The sequence below is a fragment of the Seriola aureovittata genome, chromosome 7 (assembly GCF_021018895.1).
Source record: "Seriola aureovittata isolate HTS-2021-v1 ecotype China chromosome 7, ASM2101889v1, whole genome shotgun sequence".
In the NCBI taxonomy this organism is placed as follows: Eukaryota; Metazoa; Chordata; class Actinopteri; order Carangiformes; family Carangidae; genus Seriola; species Seriola aureovittata.
This window is the reverse complement of record NC_079370.1, coordinates 23,934,985-23,959,180: the sequence shown is the minus strand read 5'-3', so window position 1 is coordinate 23,959,180 and position 24,196 is coordinate 23,934,985. Positions and strand designations below refer to the sequence as shown.

The following is a 24,196-nucleotide window of genomic DNA, read 5'->3' as shown; positions in this document are numbered from 1 at the left end:
TTACTGTGTAATTTGCACTAAAAGGCCCTCAAAACACATAAAGACCAGAATTCTATTGAATCCAGACTCATTACAGTGCACCTTGACTAAGCCCCAGTAATTAGCATTGGTGAGGCATTGTACAAGAGGCGGCAACACCCTCATCAACACACATTTACAACAGAGCTCTAAATCTGCTGCTCATTAATAGCTTGCCTCCCAATCAATTATTAACACCTACAATGGAAGCCAGGCTCACCAGGGCCAGGCCTCTTACTCCAGGCAAACCATGGGCCGCCTTCTCCTCCCAGTTCTGTCCAGCATAGGTAATTACCGCTTTTAAAGACACCTGCTACTCAATAGCTTCGACCCAGACTGTTAATTTAGCCCCCCGATTGCAGACATTTATGTCTGAGTGTCACTATTAATTTGCGTTAATTTGGAGAGTGTGAGGAAGCCGGGCAGAGGCGTTGTCGGCAGCCGGCTGAATGTGCTCGTCGCTCACCTGCGCCGGGGCTGCGGCTGTAATTGGAGTCTAATGGTCTGATTGATCAGTGAGAGAAGTGAGGGATGAGACGGCGCTCTGGCAGCTCCATCAGTCAGACAGGGAGAAGAGAGGAGAGGAGGAGGAGGAGGATTTTTATTCTTTTTAGGTTTTGTTCTGTCCCTTACTTTTTGTCTTTCTGTCTGTTACTTGCTTTGAGACTTCCCTTGTTCGGCCTTCCTCACCTTTGCCTTACTTGCTACAAAGTATTCTGACCCAGGCCAATTACAGTACTTAGTTTTTAGTTCAGACTCTGGTCTCTGTCTCGCTGTTCTGTTCCTCTGGTTAAAGCTGGGTTTGCTATCTAAGAAACACCTTTGAATACCTTCTTAAAAAATACTACATGTGGAAAGTAGTTCTGTATTGGGATAAACATGTATTAAAACTATATGTGATCTAAGTAGAGTATAAAAAGACAGCACAGTAAGGCCAGCCATATGAACGATCCAATACAGTTCAATGTGATTGTGTTAACAGTTCTGCAACAGCAATAACTATAACTCCAGTGCTTCATGCCAAGCTGAGCCCCTGAGGTCTACAGACCTGCCACGGCCGACCCATCAGCTGTGAAATCTGCTTTCCTCTTTGATAAACGGTCGAGATGTGACCCTATCTCTGTCCTGCAGATGCCCAGATTTCCTGTCATGCTTTTTCCACTCTGTTTTTTCCTGCTTCCTCTCTCTCTCCTCTCTCTCTCTCTCTCTCTCTCTCTCCCCGGCATGCTCTCTTTTCATTCTTTCTTTTTTAAAGCTTCATACCTCTCTTTCCAGGACTGCCTGGACAACTGCATGTAACGCTCCACTCACTGTTCTTTTCTCAGCATCATCCATCACTCTGCTCCGCTACTGAGATCCAGTCGTCCACCAGCAGCCAAACCCGCCTCGGCTCCCACGCCACAGCACATGCAGCTATAGGCCAGCTCCCGTTTGCTGCCTCTGGGGACCAGTAACCGCCCTCCCCTTACCTCCTCTCCTCTCATCCTTACCTTCACAGAACTACTCCCCAGACACCAGCCCGGCCTAACATGCTTTCCTCCTAAATGGCTCTGAATGTGCCAAAGTCCTGCACCTGTCCACTTTAATGCAGAAGCTGCTCAGATTCACTGTATTTTCATTATTTACTGTAAGTCTCTTTTAGGAGCCTTAACACTTGAGCCCCTCTCTGGGGGATTGAGAAACAGACCTGTGCACTGTATGTAGCAGCTTGACAAAAAAATAGTTTGACCTCTAAAAAAAAGTCACATCTTAAATGACGTGTCGAGATGAAGGGATAAAATATGTTTGATTTCAGAGAGGGCATATCAATATATCACCAGCGGGTCGTGTGTTTCAAGCATGAGAGAGGTGTCACTCCCACCGTATACCTGGGTGTCTTCGGGTAATTCATTCACCTCTATGGTTTCAAAAAAAAAAAAAAAATCTAAGCGAGTAAAAGGAGATTTAATAGTCTGTGGAGGTCACACTTCATGAGAATGACTGAGAGAGCCTCCGAGCTGAGGTAGAGACCCATGAAGCAATGAGCCTTTATTTCTATCTCAAACGCTTTCTGCCGACTCCTAACCCCGCTCTGCAGCTCTGGCCGCCCTGACATGCATCAAAACTATAGCCAGTTTTTTTTTTCTCCCCTCCTTTCTCCCTCCTCCATTTCCTCACGCTCACATTTGTTATGTCAACTTTTCCCTCTCCAGGTGAGGCATCAGAGTTTGCTCCTTTCTTGATGTGTGTGTGTGTGTGTGTGTGAAGTTTTGCACAACTCTCCCAACAACAAGCCTCCCACTGAAATAACTGAGATAAATGCAGCACCATATTAGGGATGTTGCCAACGGCTGCATGTTTAACAAGAAAACAGCTCGATGACTAGAGGTTTGATTAAACAACACCAAAAAAAGAGAGAAATAAATCTACTCTACTGTAAATGGGATGATTCCCTCATGATGTGCAAAACTACAAGAATTGACCGAACAAAGTAAAAAGGTACACTGAACCCAAAGAAAAGGAGGCTCTGTAAAACAACACGCCAGTTGGGTTGACCTAGCCTTTAATGAGAGATAGTGAGAAGCTGCTAACAGCCAGTATCCCATTTGAGAGATGAAACTTAGGAGAGGAGGAGGGCAAGCAGCAAAGCATTGAAAGGGCCCCCATGAGAATAGACACACATGAGATCCTTAAAGGCAATATGCCAGAGCTTCTTCCTCCGCTTTTAATTGCGAGGGAGGTTTGGCATATTCTGTAACCCCTCCACAGCCTATTACAGGTGATGACCAGCACCTGCTCACTTAAAAAAAAAAAAAAAAAAAAAGAAGACCTGGGGAGGATCTGGAAAGTAGCAATGAATTCCTGAGAGGGCAGTTAGTTAAGAACTTATCACTCTCGCCAAGAGCAACAAGCAGTTTATGCATCTACTTCAGCAGGTAGTGAGATAAATTTGTAAAGTTTCTATCTACTGAAAACACTCAAGCAACAAACAATTCCGAGAACATGTTTCATATGACATCACTTGGTAAGTCTGAGGGTCATTTGAGGGACAGTTGAAGGTTGGTTTTGGATTCCTTTCAGGGAAAATCATGCAGAGATTGCTGGAGAAATATATGGAGTGTGTTACATTGGAAGGCAACTTGAGGTGTTGCTCTGTCAAATCACTTTTCCGCCCAAGGATAACTGGCTTTACCCTGAGAGAAGCCATATTTCATGGCTATAATACGGCCTGAGTTATTTAAAGCCACTGATGACTTCAAAACCAAGAGGGGAGCTTAGAAAACAGTTGAAACTGCTCTGAAATGATTTAATAAAGTTTTGTGTTTAAGGAATCTGGGAAAATGGGGGGAGGGCCTCTAAGTCCAAAGTCCTCATGGGCTTGTCCTTATGTTTCTTAACAGGATGAATGTGAGTCTGGTTACAGATTTAATAGGAATTTCTTAATTAATCCAAATGCAGAAATGAATATCAAAACCTTGGAGGACTTGTCACTCCACCAGAGCAGCAGGTCAACACCAGCCTCTGCTGGGATCTTTGAAACAAGCGATATGAAGCGGCTGTGTGCAGGGTAACATCAAAAATAATGGACTGTGACTTCATTCAATTGAAGCCTGCGCTGAGCTCAAAATCCACCAATTAAAGTGTTTTGTCATAAAATATGCAGATGAAATGGTTAAAATAGATGCACTTCAAAGGCTTTTGTTGCGGGCCAGCTGGATCCCGGAAGAGTCACCTCAATAGGTTTGAATGTCACCGGAATAAACGTTAATATGGGCTTCAGATGGAGGACTAGTAATCATGTTGCCATGGCTGCTAAAGGCAAGGTCTGATCATATAAAGTCATTTCCCTTCAAGTTTTAATGAACCTGAGGTTTATGGAACTCGCTAATAACAACATATATTGGATTTTAGAGAGACATACTTTATAAAAGGGTTATAAGTTAGGTTGTAACTGAAAGCTAAATGATGGTTAATAAATCATGTATTTGCGCTTTACTGCCAAATCAAGGATTCACGTTGTGGAGTTTAAATTGACTCCAGCTCAGTTTTGCTTTTAAACTTCCAAAGATTCGTTCAATGCTCAGTTTTAAAGACACTGCAACTGTCATACATAGCTTCGTTTTGTCACTTCTCGATTTATTGCAATGCTTGCTTCACCAGCTTTGTGCGGATTGTACAAGATCTTGGCCACAAGGTTTTTAACTAGAAGAGATGGGATCCCATGTTCTTACTCACACTACGTGTAAAGTGATTTTGAGATTTCATCGCTAATGTTTGAAGCATTGCATAGCCAGGCAGGCAGCTACATCACTGAGCTGTTTAGTCCTTATGAAGCTTCATGTAACCCGAGATCCCTGAACAGTGGCCTCTCAGCCATCCCACAGTCAAGGCTACAGACCAGGGGTGACTGATTCTTTCTATTAAGGCCTCAAGAATCTGAACGATGTGCAAAACAAGATTTGCTCAGCTGAGTCTATTAAATCACTTCTCAAATCACTCTTATATCACATAGCTTACCCTGATTTTGGTTACTTCAGCTCCCTCGTTTTTATTTTCCATTTGTTTTTAACCACTGTGTTTTTAGCCTGTCACATTCCTGTTTTAGTCTGTATTTTATTGCATAATTATGGTTGGTTGGTGAATATTAAATCTGCAAAATTATACAGTTGGCCAAAACAAAGACATACCAGTGCAGTGCTGTCAGTGCTCATCTCAATCTTCCCCTCGAAGGGTCCCCATGTCGTCCCCACAGGGAGCTGCTGCCGGCTGTGGATCCGACGCTCGCCATCTTTAAGGAAGGCATCCAGCTCTCCTAAAAACACACCAGAACCCAAAGCAGTCAGCCATAGTGCTCCATGTAACACGCAAGTTCCACATCGAATCACAGGAATGTTCTTTCATTGTCCTTTCCCCCCCCTCAAGCCTACATGTGCGGTGACATTATTGTCTCAGAGCCCTGCAGTCACCAGTGAAGGTTAAAGCCAAACAGTTTCAAAATGGATAAGCAAATCAAGTGAGCATCCATCTGATGTTGTTCCTCAGACACGTGGCGCGCTAACCTGACTTGAAAGGTGTCTTGTGTGGAGATAATGTCTGTGAGACAGTGCAGGCTTGCTGGCTGGCGAGAGCCGCTGGTGGCAGGCGTATTTTTGTTGTTCCAGGAAGGCTGGGCCCTTGTTAGTGCTGAGCAGAGCTCCGGCTAATTAACAGTGAAACCGGATAGCAAAGCTAGCTGTACCGGTGCTCACCTCTTTGACAACCCCTGCTGTCATATCCCTTAGATTCAATGTACTTTTTCGGGATGGTGATTAATCAAATAGTTATGATAAAACCCCACAGCAGGCCATGACATAGTTTACAGAGAAGGATGCGGCCCTGTTTATGTGTGAGTGTGTGTTGCAAAGGGAGAATATGGAACTCTCAGCCGTACCTGTCTGACTGGTTGCCTTGACCTGAGAAGTCTTGCTGGAGTTATTGTGACGATTCAGACCTCTTTAAGTAACAAGTTCCAGCTAGTTTTATAAACTTTCTGGACACAAAAAACCAAATTCTTATCAGGTCTGATCATTGAGTTTGTCAGGTCAGAGATCTGGGTCAGCTACACAACATTATCATATTTCTGATGCACTCCAACCAAACTACCACCTATATATTATGCAGCCAGGTTAATAATCATAATGTATTCTTAGTCTTCAACTCTAACATGTGTTGTAAACATTGTGTCTTTTAACCTATTTGTTCACACATGTGGCTAATGGGTATTCAGGGCATTCGGTTCAAGCTGAATGGGCTCAAGTGATCACTGAACTTTTCTGCGATCACTGCAGATGTGGTATAATGACCTATTCAAGCCCCGTTCCACTCTGTAAATATCAGCCGTGTATCTGCGGCACGCTGCTGTTGTCCGTCTGTTGTGCTGGTATGGAAATGTGCGCTTATGTTCTCCTGCCCATGCATAAACATGATCTAAAAACCAGGCTAGTGTTATTACACTATATTCACACTATTGACACCTTTGCTGATCATATACTCATCAGTGGTGGTCACTCCGGTAACAATAAAAAAGCTAAATGTCACCCATAATAACACATCTTTGTTATATATGCTTTGACACACCAGCAAAAAAACATTTACTATATGTTCCATGATTTTGGAATAGACCCACAAATAAGATAATCCGGACAGCTTATTCTTTCCCTTTAGTCTGCGTCCTCTCTCCACCTCCCATGTTCCTGCTGTTGCATGCTGTCTTCCCGGTGCTGCAGCGGAAGGTGGGTAAGCTCATTACAGAGAAATAATTAAACATTGGTGCACAGCTGGTCGTCATCACTGAGAGCAACAGCCACCGCTTGATGCATTCTGTTTGTCCTCAGATAAGACCCACGGCCTTTAACCGCTTGGATGCAAGTTCCTGTTTAGCCCCGCTTGACACACAGCTACAGCCGTCCCCGGCCAACGATTTTGATTCCTTTCCCCATTTCTTTCTTTTTTTGGGTGGGATGCTCGGAGTAAAAAGGGGGTAACGGGTAGTGTAGGTGTGAGAAGGGGGGAAGAGGGGGGTACGATTCAATTTGTGCGGTTTGTGGTCCACCATGTTTAGGTGCCAGTTGTGTGCATCCCACACCAAATGTTGCCTGAGGACCTTGGCTCACAGATGGCTTGTCACATCTGTTGCTGATACTAGTGGAAGATCTCCACAAAAACACCCGTGGATGAATAATGAGTTCTCTACATGGGCTGTCTGTATGTTCTCTATGAACATTTACAGGTTTCCTAACTAAAAATACACAGACAGATGTGTTCTGTTATCAACCAGGCTACTGACAATTTTTGTAATTATGCCTGCATCAAGTCTCGTCATAGTGACAATTCCTTACAAGTTCCCAAAATCCCAACTCATGTTACCTACAGTCATCAAAAATGAATTCAGAACAAATACAGAAGTCATTGTGTTTAACCCGTCACACTGCAAATGACAAACAGGACCAAGTGGAGAGCTCATGATGGCCAATGATGAGATTTAACAAACCCAGCACCTGTTCTCCCCTCAACGTTCCTCATCGTCCAGTTCTCAAATGCCACACACTTGGCAAAACATGAGCTCATGATGTGGCTCAAGAGCTGTACCCCCTCCTCTAAATCCCAACCAACCCCTCTCTCCGCCACCTTCACCCTTTCACACCCCCCTCAATCACCACCACCTACCCCCTACCCCCCACCCCCCCCACCCCTCCCTCGATAAGATCATCATCTGTCGCTAGACTCTAGGGTCTGTTCCTGCACTCCACAGATACTTGGCAGACCAATGAATGTCCCTTTGTGTGGAGAGATCCTCCTCAGATAGCACCCAAGATGCTCCACGCTGGCATCTGTTTGTTTTTTTTTTTAATGTGTGTATGTGTGTCCTGTCTTTCTTTTCTGTTATGGTGCGGAGGAACAGGGAACCTCATCTCTCCGTTCAGTGGCATACGACTGAATGTTAATGAGTTTCTCAGTGGCAGGGTGCCAGCCTGGTATGATTTAAAGAAAAAATGGGTGTGGACTATTGACAGAGACCCTGAAAGAGGCAAACTACCACTTTTGTACTTTTAAATATTATTTGATATATTGAAACACTTTTCAGCAGTCTCCTTGCCATGAAATTGTCCCTTTTATTTCCCATTAAGGTTGGATAAATCATCTTATTCCACTCTGTCTGACATTATCATGTCTATTCTGTATCAGCTATTCATTTAAACTACATGATGTTTTCACTGATTGATATATCCAAACCCAAGATTGCATGTTTTGTATGGCTGCACCAATAGAAAGATTTAATTTATATACATTTCCCCAGATCTTTGGTTTTATATTTTCATCATATTTGCTATCTTTGGAAACAAACAAAACAAAAAAAGTGAGATTTCCATGTCTTATTCGATTATAAAGCAGGTCTAGATTCTATTTTAATACTGTGAAAGTATCAAAGCGCTCAGTCCACAGTGAAATGCACACAGCCTGTATTCAGAAACTGAGCCTTAAAACCAGCCGTCAGGACTTCTGTAACTTTGTGATGTCACAACAAAGCAGTCACTGATCTCAGCCATGACACAAGCCCCGCCCACCTGGACCCACCATCCAACCTTGCAGGATTTGTGTTTTACTTGAAATCTGCTATATTCTTATTCGATCACTCAGAGTCAGCCAATCAAAAGGGAGGCTCAGATACTCCTCTCTTCTGATTGGCTCACTGGCTTGTTGTTACTAGAGCTCCAGAGAGAAGCCTGAAAGAGGAGATGTAAAACTACACAGAGATTTTGGTACTTAATTTTTGGTACTTAAAACCACAAATATATGTTATAGATATCAACATTTCAAATAAAACACCAGAAAAGTGTAAAATATGGGACCTTTTAGGGGTTTACTTTTGAATAGACGGTAGGATACGATTAATTCACTGTTTTGTAAATTAAACTCACTGTTAAATGAAACTCTATAATGATCAAACAAGTATGACTTGATTTAGGACTGCAACTCAAATGTTCTTTCCCTTAATTCTTTGAAATGCAATGATAGATTCACATTTCACTGCGAATGTTTCTATTAATGCACATGAAATGTAAGTCTGAATTTTCTTAATATAATTTCCGGCCCAGAATTAGGTCTCTGCTAATGGTCAGAGATGACAAATGACATCATCAACTCGCTGCTGCAGATTAGCATTAGTTAAAGCAATGGATCTGCTCGAGCTATTTTCAACACGAATTTAACTTCTCTAACTAGTTCAAAAAACCTACTTCAAGAAAAATAAATTGCCTACGGCACTAAAAGAAATGAGTCTGATTACTGGCTCAGCTTCTGGTTTACTTCACCTTTTATCATGAGTATATTAACAGGAAGGACGGATGTTAAAGGGAAACAAAGAGCGACGCAATAGAGACAAGTGGGGAAATATGCTTGAGCTTCACACAGCAGACGATCCCTCTTGATATCAAGCAGTACCTTTGAATCAAAGCAAATAAATGACTGCTGTTCAAAGTTCAATAACCTGTGCGTGGCAATTCACAGATGTCCTACTGAATCCCAGTCATCTTCACTGATAGGCCGTGTTATAGAGCCGGCAAATGGGCTATAAATTAATATACCATGAGAGAGGCATATGGGGTGAAATGGAATGCACTGTATCGGTTCAACAAAAGGTGCCACATCTTTAAAGCAGATATGTGATATGAAATTTTACAGCTGAAGGAGAAATGTCACAGAGCTTTGATAAGAGAGCGATGAACCCACCCCCCCTTACCCAAACCGCTATTATCAGGTCCTTGTGAGCAAAATGCATCATTTATAACCCACAGCTCACACTATAATCTCACAGAAAGGCGCTTGTTTTAAAACAGTGGAGGACCCCCACCACCAGGAGCGCCACCTTGTCTCCTCCTCCCCTCCTCACCTACCTCCCTTCTCCCAGCCCACCCTACACCAGCCTTGACTGGCTGCTTCTGGCCCTAGAGAGTGGGGAGAAAGTTGAACGTTCAAGTCTCCAGGCAACCACATGAGTTTGGGCACATGAGGTGGGTGGGTGGGTGGGTGGGTGGGGGGGAAGCAGGAGGGGTGATTTGGTAGGGGGATTCACCCTTTCAGGTCAGGCTTGTTTTCAGGCGGTGGACAGCTTGGGGGGAAGGAGTTAAACAAGCCAACGGGATTAGGGCATTTTAGCTTTGACACTCCACACAGGCTGAGCAGGGGGTTGTGTGGTGGCGTGGGGGATTGTGGGGGTCCCTTGGAGGGAAGACTCCAACCCCCTTGTTGTAGAGAGACTCAACAATGTCTGCAAAGTATTATTTCCAAATACACAGCTAGAGATACAGGTGTTTCCATCCCATCGCAGGATAAGAGGCTTGATATTAGACGCTTCTGAAAAACCCAGATTATGTTTAGCTTCTGACATTGTTTCTTTACAACTATGACATGCTATGCTAAAATATGGCTTAGTATAGGGAAGGATTGTGGTTCCAGTTAAAGCCAAAGTTGGGGAAATACACTTCACATTCTGGCACAGTTAAATGAGAAGAGCAGCACAACCACTCTTCTTCCTGTGCGCTAAAGTTATGCTACAGGTAGCAGCCAGTTAGCTTAGTTTAGCATTGAGAATGAAAATGGCTGTTGCCTGTTTATGCCCAAATGGCACAAACTATGTCTACAATCTCACTAATTCAAACATTATATCATCATATTTTGTGTATTTGAAATAAAACCTACATTTTTACAGCGGGTTGTTGGGATGTTGCCTAGTAGATTATTTTTGGGCTCTGAGCAGTAACTTCTCAACTGGTTACCTGGCAACAGCTCCAAGCCGAGATATAGTCCAGCTCATAACTGCCCATAAAATACCAAACTGGCATTGTTATACTTTAATTTTGTACATATAAAACAAACAAACTATAACGTGTTAAGCCTTAGAGGTGCTATTAGGTGGAATTTTGTTACTGCTGGACCGACACGGGCTAGTTGCACCTGATTCCAGTCTTTATGCTAACCTAAGCTAACTGGCTGCTGGCTGTAGCCCTATATTTAATGGACAGATATGAGAGTGGTATTGATCGTTTCATCTAACTCTCTGCCAAACAGAGAAAACTACTCCTTTAATAAATTAATTTAATTGAAGCTCTGTAACAGGGCGGTGACAAGTGTGTGTGGACATAAATCACGAGGTGTGGCATTGTCCAGTATGGACAGGCATACTGGACTGGGTGTTTATATGAGGATCCAGAAATGACCCAGGATTATGCTGAGCCCTTTGAATCTGAACTGCAGCAGTTAAAGTAATAAAGAAATGGGAAAGTTTGGACTAGTACAGCTGCACATACACACACTCACACACACACACACACACACACACACACACACACACACACACACACACACACACACACACACACACACAACTTGGTCCTGCAGTACATTATCAACACGCAGACTGTTGTTTGGTGTCATTGAATGAATTGAAATATACCAGCTGTCAAGTGCTCCATTTCATCAAAAAGCATGGTGAAGTTAGCAGCAGGGCTGGCTGACAACAATCTCTGAAACATCCATCTTTGGGGAACTGCACTGCAATTTCTATTGATAGCATGTAAAGGGGGACAGCAAAACTTAAAGAATGACTGTCCTCACGCAGAGATATCACCGTATCGCCGACAACATCTAGAGGACACACACTCCTGCTGGAATCTGATTACTTTAAATGCCTTTCTTTAAAATTTCACAACCATCAAAGGGACATTACTCCACCTGAGTGTGTCACGATGAATGAGTAATTGATGGTGTGTTCACTGGGAATGCATGTATTTGAGATGGACGGATAAAAAGGCTGCAGGACTTTGGCTGCAGAAGGAAGTTGCAATTTCGTCTGTTCAAGTCTTGTCGCCAATAAAACACAGCGTGACATGAAATGGCTCCACGTGGAATGGAAATATAGGAAGAGATTGATTTGGAAAATATTTATATGACTGCACTATGTGATATCTAAACAAGTTTTTAGCAAGGAACACAAGTAAACATTGCTACCTTCAAGTCTTGATATTCTGCAGTTAATTCAGGAAGAGACTATTTTTAAAGTACTCCTGAATCTCCTCCCAAGTCAATTACCAGGCTGCAACTTCCCCTGGGTAACAGGGAATTCTGTTTTTTCCTGGGTGACCTAGTTGTCTTTTGTGAGTAGGTTTTAGCCGGAGCAGTTTGACAGTCAACAGATAAGATGGATTAAGCTTTTTTTTTTTTTCATCCAGTTTTGATGTGAACAGCGTAAAAGCGGGTTAAATCATTGAGTTTCAGGAGTATTTTTAAATGCCTGGAGATAGTGCGATAAAGGAGCTAAACCTAAGACTTGGGCAGGGAAGGTCAAGGTCGCGGCTTTGGAGAGCAGCTACCCGGTGACGGGGGCCAGCTCTCGTCTCTCTGGGAGCGAGCTGAGCGCTGCAGCCGAGCCCACCTCTCATCACTCCCAGAAAAGATACACGAAAGGAGTGAAACAAAATCCAGCGAGAGCTCGACGGGCGGCATCAAAGAGCGGTGCGCCCTGACTATGTGTGGGTTGCCAGTGTGTGTGTGTGTGTCAGTAAGCATGTGTGTGAGAGTGGAAGGCGGGGGGGGTGGGGGGTTGTTTAGTTCCTGCTTGCATTTGCGTGCATGCATGAATGAGATGAGTGTGTATGTGCCTGCCTCTCTCTCTCTGTGTGTGTGTGTGTGTGTGTGTGTGTGTGTGTGTACACTGTAAAATATCGTTCCTCCATGAGCAACTAGCTCCATAATTATGTTTTGATTATTTGCGAGTACTAAAATAAAACAGCAATTAATCTGTTGATGTAAGACAGAAAATAGAAGTACGACGTACATATTAAACAAGCCAGTTTACAGAGCGATGCAACATTAAAACAAAATCACATTTTGAGAATATAATTTGTAGAAACACCCCCATCCCTCCTCACCCCCACCACCACCCCCACCACCACCACCGCCACCATCACCACCACCTCCTCTTCCCTCCTCCTCTAAAACCTGATCTGACGCATGCTAAACATACGCATAGGAGTTGACAGCCGTACAGTCACGTGACACAGCTCAGCCAATCCCGAATTCATTTGAATTTTTTAAGCTGCGTGGTGATGAAGCCACTTGAGCATAAGAAAAGGTGAAGAGGCGACTGAAATAACAAACAAATCAGCGCGATACACTGGGTCAGACGCTGCGTGTAACATGTTTGTTTATCACATGTCACATCTGGCCCGACACTGAGAGGTTTTTGGTTCGAGACGTTTCTGAGGGGACATATTTAGACACATTTTGTGGACGTCTATTCCCCCACTGCTCCTCATGTCGGTGACAGGGGAGAGTAATCCTATACACAGGCTGCTATTGTGAAATGAGAAACTAGCCTCCTTCACTGCCAGAGACCAGATGCACCTCTCTCCCTCTCTCTCTCTCTCTCTGTCCTAATCTGTAAACGACTTAAAGGAGCCTTATCTCCGGGCTCTTCTGCTTCATTTCATGCTTGATTTACTTTAATTTGTCTGATAGGGCACAAGGATTTGGAAATGGCCCATCTTTCGGTGGAAAATGTTCTGATTTTTCTCCGGCATTGTTATGTGGAGGTTTTTGACTTTTCTCTCCCCCTCTCTCCCTCTCTCACTCCTCCTCCTCTTTCTCCATCTCCATCTCTCTCCCACTCTCTCTCTCTCTTCCTCCCTCTTTCTTTCTTTCTCCATCATCTCTTTTTTTTTTCTTCAGGAGGGGGGGTGGGGGCGGTGGTGGGGGTGGGGGTTTGAATCTTGCTTCAGTGCAACAGTCTGTTTGAGTGCATTTAGATTTAAGCTAACACAGCAGAAACAAGTTTTCCATGAGGTGTGATTTTGTGATGGGCGACGGCGACACTGGAGTCGTGTTTGCCTTTCAGATCCACGTTGGGCGCAGAGCAGCCGAGTGCTTCAAACCACAAAGATCTTATGTTTAAGTTAAGAGGCGACTGGCCCTACAGTTTAGCGAGTGGGTGAGCGGTTGGCGCTGATAAAGTTGCTCCACAATGCGGGACAGGGACGAGCGACATGTCTACAGATGCCTCGAGTTCTTTCTCTGCTGGCGGAACTCAAGTACTTGCATGACTGTCTGGCTGCTCCCTTCACCAAGACGTTTCCCCCACTTCTATTTAGCGACTGAATGACAGTAGAAGCTGTGAGCTATGATTAGAGAGAAGACCATATCTTACCAGATCCTGAATAATCTCCATCCCCTCCCACCAATGAGCAAGGAACAGAGGCGGCACGAGAAGCCAGAGAAAAAGGAGACAAGGAGAACGGGCAGAGCTGCCCTGTGTGTACAGAGATGTCATACAGCTCCACTGGTCTCCTTTACTCAGTCAGTGTGGCCACTGGGAGATGAAGGAAAAATCCAAATTCATTCAACCTCAGTCACTCTGACTAATCTGAGCGGCGGTGGTCGTAATCAAAGAGTTAACATTCAAATCTGTGCGGAAAAATAAAAAGGGATAAAAAGAAAAACCTGCCACATGAATTAGAGATCTGTGTTCAACAGTTGAAGTCATTGTCAACTGCTGGTTACATGACGGCTTTTACAAAAAAAAAAAAAAAGATTTCAATTTCCCACACACACTGACATCAAACGTCACTAACCCCACCTCCAAATACAATGTGCATAAATAAATGGTTAACTACACGCACACAAGTACACAGAGGAAGAAACAGGGAGACGATTGAAATTCATCTCACAGCCTGAATTTACTTAACTGCGGGTCTGTGCACGGTGATAAACGGAGTGATGATCCGGCAACACGTCTTTATCCATGCTTTGCTTTAATTAACGGCGGCTTGTTTGTTGAAAAGATGATTAATATGCCAATGAAAATTGCATAATTGAATACCACAACACTCGCACAATCAGGGAGGAACATGCCATTTTTTATTAACTTTTTATTATCATTATTATTACTATTATTTGGTATTTTAATTCACTTGACAAGTGGGCCCCACCCCCCACCACATCTACACAGAAAAAATAGAAGGAGGTAGAATTGGCGTGACCAGCGGGCCAAGCTGGGCCCAGCTGTTCATCACCAATGGGAGGCCTTCACATGCGGGGGCACTGTTCTGATATCAATACCTATCAGTATGAAGGCTGTGCAAGAGTGTGTGTGTGTGTGTGAGAGAGCGAGGGGAGAGGCAGAGTAGGGGGTTGGGGTTTTGGGGGAGATGTGGCTTGGATGGGACTGAGTGCATTCCTATGGCCAAATAATGTGAAGACACCAAAGTGAATGAAAGTAAAACAGTCATGCATATGAAACTGAGCTCTATCTCAAGCACTTGCATCCAGATTTGACAGAAAGCCTTGAAAATTCATGCATGAAGAAGACTACAAACCAAAGTCACTCAAATGTACTCTGTAGTTTTATTTAAAAAAGGCCAAAAGAAATGAAACATTCCACATGCGAGTAAGTTTCAGTTGAGCAACCCAGAGTTTACCCAGTATTATATCCCCCTAGCACAGCTTGCACGAGTGTCTCCATGTTAATGTTAAATACACACATCAAATATTCAACCAATTACAATGATACCTCTTAGAAAAACGTGTGCAGCTACAGCGCCTGGGAGGCGCATTGCAGAACAAACATATTCAGAGAGAATATGTTTGACGCAATGGGTGTCAAGTCCCTGGGGGCAGAAACACCACCACCAGCCGCGCTTTAAGTCAGCCTCATATTTAACAACAGCACTCGTTTTCTTCTTCTCTGGACTTGTTCATGTGAAATATAGTAATCGCAGCAGAAAGATAGCATTGTGAGTGGACACAAATTCGGTTGAAATGCAGACAAAATGGTTGGAAGTGAATTATCTTATTAAGGGCATTCTCAGTGTGCCACATCCCACGTATCCACACAAAACTAGAACTGAATATAGTGACATCTTCCTCAAATGATAAGAACAGTGATTGCATTTTGCCCTATTTTAGATTATATAACTAACAACCATGAAGTTCCTTCATAAAGCCTCTTAGTATAGCGGATCAGTGACTAAATTTGCATCAAGGCGACGCAGCATAGGAGTACAGTGATTTGTCTAATCTCTTGTTGCATATTTCATCATTATAATCACACATTGTGAGTTTGTGAGTGTGCATGTGTGTGGTGTTGGGGGAGGGTGTTTTCTCTGCACACAGGTGATCCATCCATACAGTAAAAAGCCGTCATCAACAGCCTCTTAAGAAATAAAATGTATTTGGAAAAAGGCGGACAATGTTTACACATAGCGCTTTGATTGCAATTTAATTTTACATCACTCAGGGCCCAGAACTCACAGAGAAGCTGATGATGGACTTTCATCATCAGTATCAGCAATCTGAGTGTCATTCATGTTTTGTGAGACTTGTCAGAAGACTTTGAATAAACCCCTGGAGCAGTGAGATAAAACCTTCCTTTTCTTAAAGGAGAATTGCCATGATGCACGTCCAAATTTCTTGATTACAAGACGGAGGGGGGGGAAAAAAATAAAACCTTGAATGAAAGCCTGCTCTGAAAGTTTTCAGTTTGCTGATATAACAGTCAAGTGTGTCTATAAGTCTACTTAAAACGCTTAGGTATCAGTGGAGACAGCTGCGACACCCTCGTCTTATGATTCTGTCGAGACAGTACACTATCAAACCTTTCATACCGTTCCCAAGCTACATTTCCGGTGACAAAAGCTTTGCGAAAGCCTCCTGAAGGATTCATCTATATCCTAATATTTCCAATCCAATTTAACTGGAGCAGCCGGAGTGGTCTGAGCACTAGTTTACCAATCTTTGCTTTCCAAGACTCTGTGTGCTGAAGGCTTGAGGGGTTCAATCAATGGTGCTTTGATCTCGGCTGGAACCATAATTATTTAACATTGTTACAAGGATTTCTCTAATCCATCCTACCATTAAATCCCTTTTACACCCTCATCTTCTGCAGCCTAATCTGCATCTGGGTGCTCCGTTTGTCTCTCTTCCTCATTTCGGCTCGCCCCTCCTTCCTTGACGACACCCTGACTTTATAATGGACTTGGGTGCCGAGTTAGAAAATGCCTTGTTTACTGAGCGCAACCTGACTGAACTGCGCTCAAATGGAGCGTCGCTGTTCAAGGACTTCAAAGTTTTTTCTGTGTTTGTGCTGCAGCTTCGGTCAGTTCACTTTCAGTTCGTTTGGGGCCAAATGGCAAAAAGCCTCTGCAACATAAATGCAAGAAATATGAGCAATACTTAATGAACTGTTGATTGCAGACTCTCAGTAACCTAATTGGTACCACCTTCATCTTTGTGTTTCCCCGTTTTCCACTAAATTTCTGTGGATGAACTGAGGGAATTTCAAAGTTCAGGTGACTGATGCCCAAAAGGTTTAATCCCATCTGTTTATTTCCGTGATCACTTTGACTCCCGACAAAAAGGGCCCACCGTCCTTTTGCAAATATTTGCGTGTCTGTGTTTCACCATGATATAAATAGCAGCACGGGCAACCGCAAACATTTGTTGAGGCACCTGCCACAGCACCGTGGCCATCTGGTCCTCCAGTTCTTCTAGCATGACATATGTGCATTAAACCTGAAATGGCTATTGTTTTTTTTTTCTTTTTCTTTTTTCTTTTCTTTTTTTTTTTTTTTGGAGACTGGAAGAAGACGGATCGGCCACAGACCCTTCTTGGCTGGATCCAAAATTGAGATTCGAGAGTTTTTACATCTGAGTGAAGCTGCGTTTTCAGCTTGTGCATGTTTGATGTCTTGAAAGGGCTGAAAGAAAAGGGGGTTGATGAAACTGGATATCATTTTTCAGGGTGGTGTGTGTGTGTGTGTGTGTGTGTGTGTGTGTGTGTGTGTGTGTGTGTGTGTGTGTGGAGGGGGGCTCTCTTTGCTTGTGCTCCGTCTGTGTCTGACCGTCAGGTAGACTCTCAGATGGCCACTCCTTCAGCTGACCCCTGCCTCGCCCTGGCCGATACCCAACTGGCACCGGGAGCTGAGCAAGCTGGGCGACGCCGGCCGTCAGGGACAGCCAACAGAAGAGATTTGTGGACAAGGTGATCATATCGCTTCAGTTACCGCTCTGTCACACTCAGCTCCTCTTCCTGCATCTCTTCCTTTGCTGTGTGCCTTATTTTAAGTGTATGTGCTGCAATATCTTAGATCCTGATGTCACTGTGTTTGATGCCGAGGCAGTAACATGCAGCTACTGACATTAGAAGTTAAAGATGAAGCATTTAGCACTTTAAGCATTTACAATGTGGGATCTAGAGTTTTAACACCTAAGCTGCAAACTGACATCTATGTTAGCATCTGTGCTTTTATTAATACAGATATTATTGGCAGAAAGCATGCCATGCTTTATGTTAGTCACAGATAAAAATTCAATTCAAAATTCAATAAAGCTTGCATGTTGTTTTAAATCTCTAGTTTTCTATGAGTTAAAGGGGCACTCTGGCAACATCATATCGACTTCCTTGAAGTTGGAAAAAGAATGGTCAATGGTCATTCTTTATAACCAGTGTAGTATTCATCGGGACATAATAAATGTAATCAGCCAAACTTCATCAAATCAGACTGGGATCTGTGATGTTTCTATAGTTAAGGGCAAAATCAGTCTCTAATCTTGTTTCATTAATCAGCAGATTAATCAATAAATACATAAATAAATATCACACCAAACAAAGTGCTGTTTTACAGACCAGACACTTCTAGTGGAAACTGCCTTGATCACAATTACAGCGCTCTTAACGAACCCTGGATTTTCATGACTTTCATAAGGGGGTGTGGTTTACATGAGCAAGCATTTAGATAAGGCTGAGAACAAGTTCATTAGCAGAGTTAGCTAGCTAACACACACCATTCCCAATTAGCCTAGAGGAGAGCGAGTGGGAGAGAATGAGAGAGAGAGAGACAGAGTCAGATTCCTATCACTGCCAGTCCATGAAAATGAATAGAATAGCATGACACGCTATCTCCCACATCAGCGGCTGATTGCGAAACATCCGTGACGAGAAATGAACATGAGACAGAAGATCAGCGCGCAGATTTGCTTAAGGACATACTTGTGAAGACGAGGGGAGAGAAAGGGAACTCGCTGGGTGTTCCACATCAGAGACCCAGCGCTCTGAACAACAGAGAAGAGCCAGCTATCAGATTAATAGTGAGTCATTCAGTGCGGATCTCTGCTGTTCCAGAAAGAAAGACAATCAGAGAACGGGGGGCAATCGCGGACAGCACTTGACATGAGTTACTAAAGTGGAGATGAAATGCAGGGACAAAAAAAAAGTTCAATTACAGGATGTAGATTGTAAAGGCTTTTGTTGTTACTCAGCAAAAGGGAAACGGTATGGAGGTGCTTCAATAGAATCACCAAAGCAGGTGGGCATGTTCCGAGTTAGCCCACCTCATTAAAAGGCTTCACTCTCTTTTTATGTAATGGCCATTACACATCCTATTCAGATGCACACACGCAGTGATTAAAAATTATCTGTTGGTGATCATAATCACACCTGCTTAAACTTAAGCCAAAGAATAACAAAGAACTTTTGAATGCTGAACTATCAGAACATTTACAAAGAGATTAAAGGGGAGACAGTCTCAAACTAAATAAATTTGCTTTTAATCGCTTTGAACAGGAAGTCATGTCATTTCAAATGTTCCTATCTGATTGTCTGATTCCCCTCTTTATTCAAATTATAACATGCCCATCTGACTTTTCCAGCACAATGGGAAAAATTAAAAAGGGAAATGACCTTTCATGGCAGCCATGATGGGAGAGTGAATGGCATTATTATGCGCCAAGATTAATTTCTGCCCACTCTATGCTGCCCATTGAGAAAACAGAGGAGGGGCACGAATGCCTCAGTGTAAGTCACTCACTAATTGGTTGGCGTATCATAGAGATGTCGAGAAAATTGCACGCGTGGTAACATGTTGGTTACGAACATGTGCGTATATTGAAGCGTGTTTCTTTAAGTTGGATATAGCCCTGCACTGAGCGTCATCTCTCAGTTTGTAATACAGTGGAAATTAGTCCTCAGACTGGATGTCACTTGATAACTTGGAAGCACTCAGGCTGTAGTTTAGTAAAACATGAAATGGACATCATGTCTCACATCACCTCCTCTGCAGTTCAGCCATCCTCAGTGTACGCAAGAGACACTTTACTCCCATAAAACTCAAGTCTCCCTCTCCTCTCTCTCCCTCCGCTGCCTGTCCAGCACTGAGTTTCTGAGCCTCTAATTCTCATTCTGATGGCTAAGTAGAAGGGGGAAGCATAATTACAGTCAGTCATACATCTACTCATGCTACATCCATCCCCCCTTTTCAAAGGAGTATTTTTAAGCTCAGCATTTTCTCGCCCAAAAAGGGCCTTTTTCCGCATGTGATGCCTTCTTTTTGTCATGGCCCCCATAGTTCTGAGCTGACCCCCTCAGCCCTGTCTCCTGACTGATCACAGTGATGGTTTATTACTGTCGTCCCAGCGCTCTTATCTTTAGCCAGCAATGCTCATTTCCTTCCCCAGATTTAAATGCAAATGTGAAATTTAATGATAAATGCATTATCTGATAGGTGCGATAACACTGATTCACTGTCAGTATAAAATACACACCCCGGGGGGCTTCGAGCTAGCAAGCACAACTTGCCCAAATCCACTTTTTTCTCCCTTTCTCTCTCTCTCTCTCTCTCTCTCTCTCTCTCTGTCGCTTCTTTTTTCTTCTTTTTTTTTTTCTTTTTTACAAATGCATGTACCTGCAACAAATTCTTGAGGTCATTTTATGCATTAAAAGGAATCATATTTTGTGTGTTCAGCAGCGTAGGTGCAGGCTATTGCTGAGCAGTAATTACTGTGCAACAGTCTTGTTCGATGTATTATCCATCACTTTGATGAAGTTATTTTGAGTAAAAGGGCAAAAGAGGATAAAATGTAGCTACATCTGCATCGTATTATGGGGTTCTTTAAAAAAAATAAAAAAAACCTGCCTCTTTGAGCAATCACTTATTGGTAATGTGGTACTGTTAACTGAACGGTGGATGTGCGTACAGTTAAAGTTATATTGCATAAGACTTCTGGCTCATTTGACCCTCTGTAGTTGCCATGCAAGACATAATGCTTCTTACTTTTGAATCTGAAGTGTTTATAAATCTCCTGTTGCTCCTTTTCTATTCAACGCCAAAAGCTATATGTTACCTCAAACTATGCAACGTGCATTGCAGTTTGGTTACAATAACTTTGTCTGATGTGTTGTCTAGGAAAGTGATATGAAGACTTTTTCTTACTTGGACCATCCCATTCATCTGGCCCCACCGCAGTGTGCCTGGTCTTCTCGCCCTGCCCGTCCATCTCCGACTCGCCCGCTTCCCGGTTGCCATCTTCCTCTCCTGCAAAACATAAAGAATTAAGTTCCATAAAGCACACAAGACATGAAATTCTTACAAATGTATTGTTCAAGACACCTAATTTAATTAAGCACCCCACTGTGGAGCTGTGCTGCCCTTCCAAAGGGTAGATTCTGATGGAGTCAGGGTATTATCCCAATAAGGATCGTTCAGTTTTACAACTCTTTTCTGTGATAGCTCCCTGTGTCGTAATCAGATGTTGTGCAAGCTATTGTGAAAGTGTGTTTTTTTGTGCATATGTCGTTCTGCACATGTATATTTGCTGTGAGCTCACCAGGTCCAGCTGCACACTTTCATGTAAAAGGCGTTCCCATGAGTGCTTGCAGGAACAGGAGGAAGCCCCATGGAACAGGAAGGAAAGCAATGTGTGGGAGAGAGGTGGCTATTTATTACCGTTTGATCTATTGTGGAGCGAGTTAGAATGTGTGTTATAGGATGTAGGGCTGATTTACAGTCTCGGGGCTCACACAGACCATGCTCAGGGATATTTGGGTATACCTCTCCTGGATGTGAGTGTTTAAAGAGCTCGTTAAACAGGCCACGCCTCTGAGTGTGCGGCTGACAGCAGTGCTTGTTGTGTTCTTAGATGGACTTACTGTAAAAATTAAAATAACATTTTTTTTTGCATGTCTACAGTAAGCACAGTTTGTACTCAAAGCTTATAGGCACATAAATCAGTGTTTCGTAGGTGCCCCCAGTGTGGTGCTCTAAATAAATCTGCTGTGGCTGACACAGTGGTTGCACAGAGTGTCTCTCCAAACTCGGGCAAACCTGCTCGGGGGGATGTAGTGGTAGTTGATGGTTTGTGGAGGAACATTTCTTTCACTTTTGTCGCCATATCGTTTCCATCCCTTTGATGTTTTAAACCCAATAGTGAACGGTCAAGGACAGGCCTGGATTACTACAATGGATTACTACACTTCATACACTCTACAAGCGAAAAAGTGCTGGATGTGTGGATTTATAATATTTTGGGATGACAAAGACAATATATTTTTAAGTTGTGTCTAAGATACAACATATTAAAAATAAAAGACATCATACCTACCACACATACGACAACACATACTGTACATACATGCTGTTGTCATACGGTTGTTTACCACATCTGTGTCGGAACACACACACACACACACACGCGCACACACACACACACACACACACCCCAGCTCCCAGAATGCATTTCAGAGTGTTAGTTATCACATTTCCAGTGACAACTGCCACGGGACGCACACTACTTCACTCCAGCGCCGTCCGTCCTCAGTTAGGTTAATCTCCAGATCAAGCACACACACCATGCTTGTTTAGCTTTTTTTTTGACATGGCTCACTTCAAAGAAGGTAGCAAACATTGCCAAAAGGATGTCAGCTTTCTGCCTCACTCTAAAAGAGGAGATGTATATGAAGAAAAAAAGTGATACTGAAGGGAAGTCTGCAGAAATGTCCTACTTACAGTACATGAGGTCATTGTGACCCAGTTTTGCTTATGCAAGTGTCTGCTTGGGCTGGCGATTTCTCCCCCCACTGCTCCTCTCTCCCAGTATATTATCAGGGAGCCCACTCAACTAAATTCCCCCACTATTTATTGTTGGGCCTGGAGAACCTCTTTAGCATACTAGGCTCGTATTATGACGAGGATAACAAAGGCGTAAATCAACAGTTCCTTCCAATGGAGCGGAGTTTAAAAAAAGCTGGCAAGATAACATTAAAGGCACTACCTTGATCTCAGGCGAACATGTTAAGCCCTGTAACGAAACGTATTGGAAGTGTTTAATTACAGCCCGGGAAATGAAGCTACAAGATGATTCCTTAATTAAGCAGTGATTAAGGATTTTCTGCCGTCTATCTAACACAGTTTGCAATGCATTTTAAACACAATCGCCCAGGCAACCTCACAAGGGAACAATGTCACAGGGCTTTGATGAAGTTTCCTGCACAAATGTCACTAGGAAAAAGCAGAGCAGGGGGAAGAAGTGCTGGAGCAGCACTTGTCTGCTCACAGTACAGTCTGAGTCTGATAAAACCTGGAATACAAGGAATATGGAGACCTACTTTTTTATGGTTTATGACATAGGAATTTTGACCTCTCTGATATAAAAATAAATTGATTGAGGTGTTCCATTTTCATTCACAGAGGTCCACTACAGGAAATAGAGACTGTTTTATCATTTGAATTGAAACCCTCTGCAGTCTTATCAAGGGAGACAGATTGTCAGTGATCATCCTCTACATTATCGTCTAGATCATAATTTACATCTGGCTTAGGATCCTTTCCCCGTGCAATCAAATGGAGATACTTAAGGTTGAGCAAGGGATGGCTGAGGAGAACAGAAGGGACGGGGAGGGCTGGGGAGGCGAGGCGGCCTGCTGGGTGCAGGGTTGGCGGGCATGCAAGAGGAGCCAGTGAGCTGTTAAAATCAGCCCTATCGCTGCTCTATCAAAGGACAGCTCTCTAGCCAAATCGCAGTCACACGCAGCGTGCCACACATTCAGGTCAATAAGCTTATAGGCGATTTACACAAACAATTCCTCCAGCAAGGTAGCAACAAAGTCATATTGGCTTTTTCTCTCCCTTTTAGCATTGTCTCTGCCAAAGAAGCCCTTGAAAATGTCAATCTCTTGTGTGTGTGACTTTAAGGAGCTCTGAGAGCTCTAATCCTGACCACTGAGTCTAGAGACAGGTCGCAATTTCTGCAAAATGGAGTATAAGTAGTTTTAAGTCTTGGTATGGGATTGCACAGTTCTGTATGTTACTGAATTCTAGACTCGATGACTTTAACCCACTGCCACTTTTCTGAACCCATCACAATCTGGCCAGTGTTGGAGTTTGTAATGATTTGCAGAATGTAATATTACGAGGGGGGGGGGGCGCCTGTTGTCCCCCCAGCAGTGGTAGTGCTAGTCAGTTGATATTGCATATTTGGTTGTTGATGCAGATTATGCTGCAACAGATAAAGTCAATTCCAGGAAGCAACCTTTTTCACCAAAGTCAAGCATAGCTGTAAGACTTCTCTGCTATCTGAAAAATAGGTTTGAATTGCATGCAATTTGTGGCAGGCAGAGCACTCCAATGGAGGGAGGTTATTAGTGAAATGCCTTGCCACTGTCTCTTTAAATGCCAATAAATTCCCATCATTACAGAATCTGGCAGTTTTCCTCCCTGTCTGCAGCCTGGGTCTTTATCTCGCTCTGCCTCAGTCTCTGAGCATGTAGATCTGGCCCAGTTAGATTGTCATACTTAACAAACATTAATGATTAATTTCCTCCACTGAGTCAAATGGG

General features: G+C 43.3%; 1 protein-coding gene across 2 annotated transcripts in view; it reads right to left on the bottom strand.

Moving 5' to 3' along the window:
• Positions 1–24,196, bottom strand: part of zfpm2a (zinc finger protein, FOG family member 2a) — a 121,949-nt gene that overhangs the window by 60,817 nt on the left and 36,936 nt on the right. For both annotated transcript variants that reach the window (XM_056379873.1, XM_056379874.1), the window contains exons 3-4: positions 20,796–20,897; positions 4,686–4,810 (exon numbers count right to left, since the gene is read on the bottom strand). In XM_056379873.1, the coding sequence (XP_056235848.1) occupies positions 4,686–4,810; positions 20,796–20,897 (227 nt within the window). The remainder of the gene's footprint in view (positions 1–4,685; positions 4,811–20,795; positions 20,898–24,196) is intronic.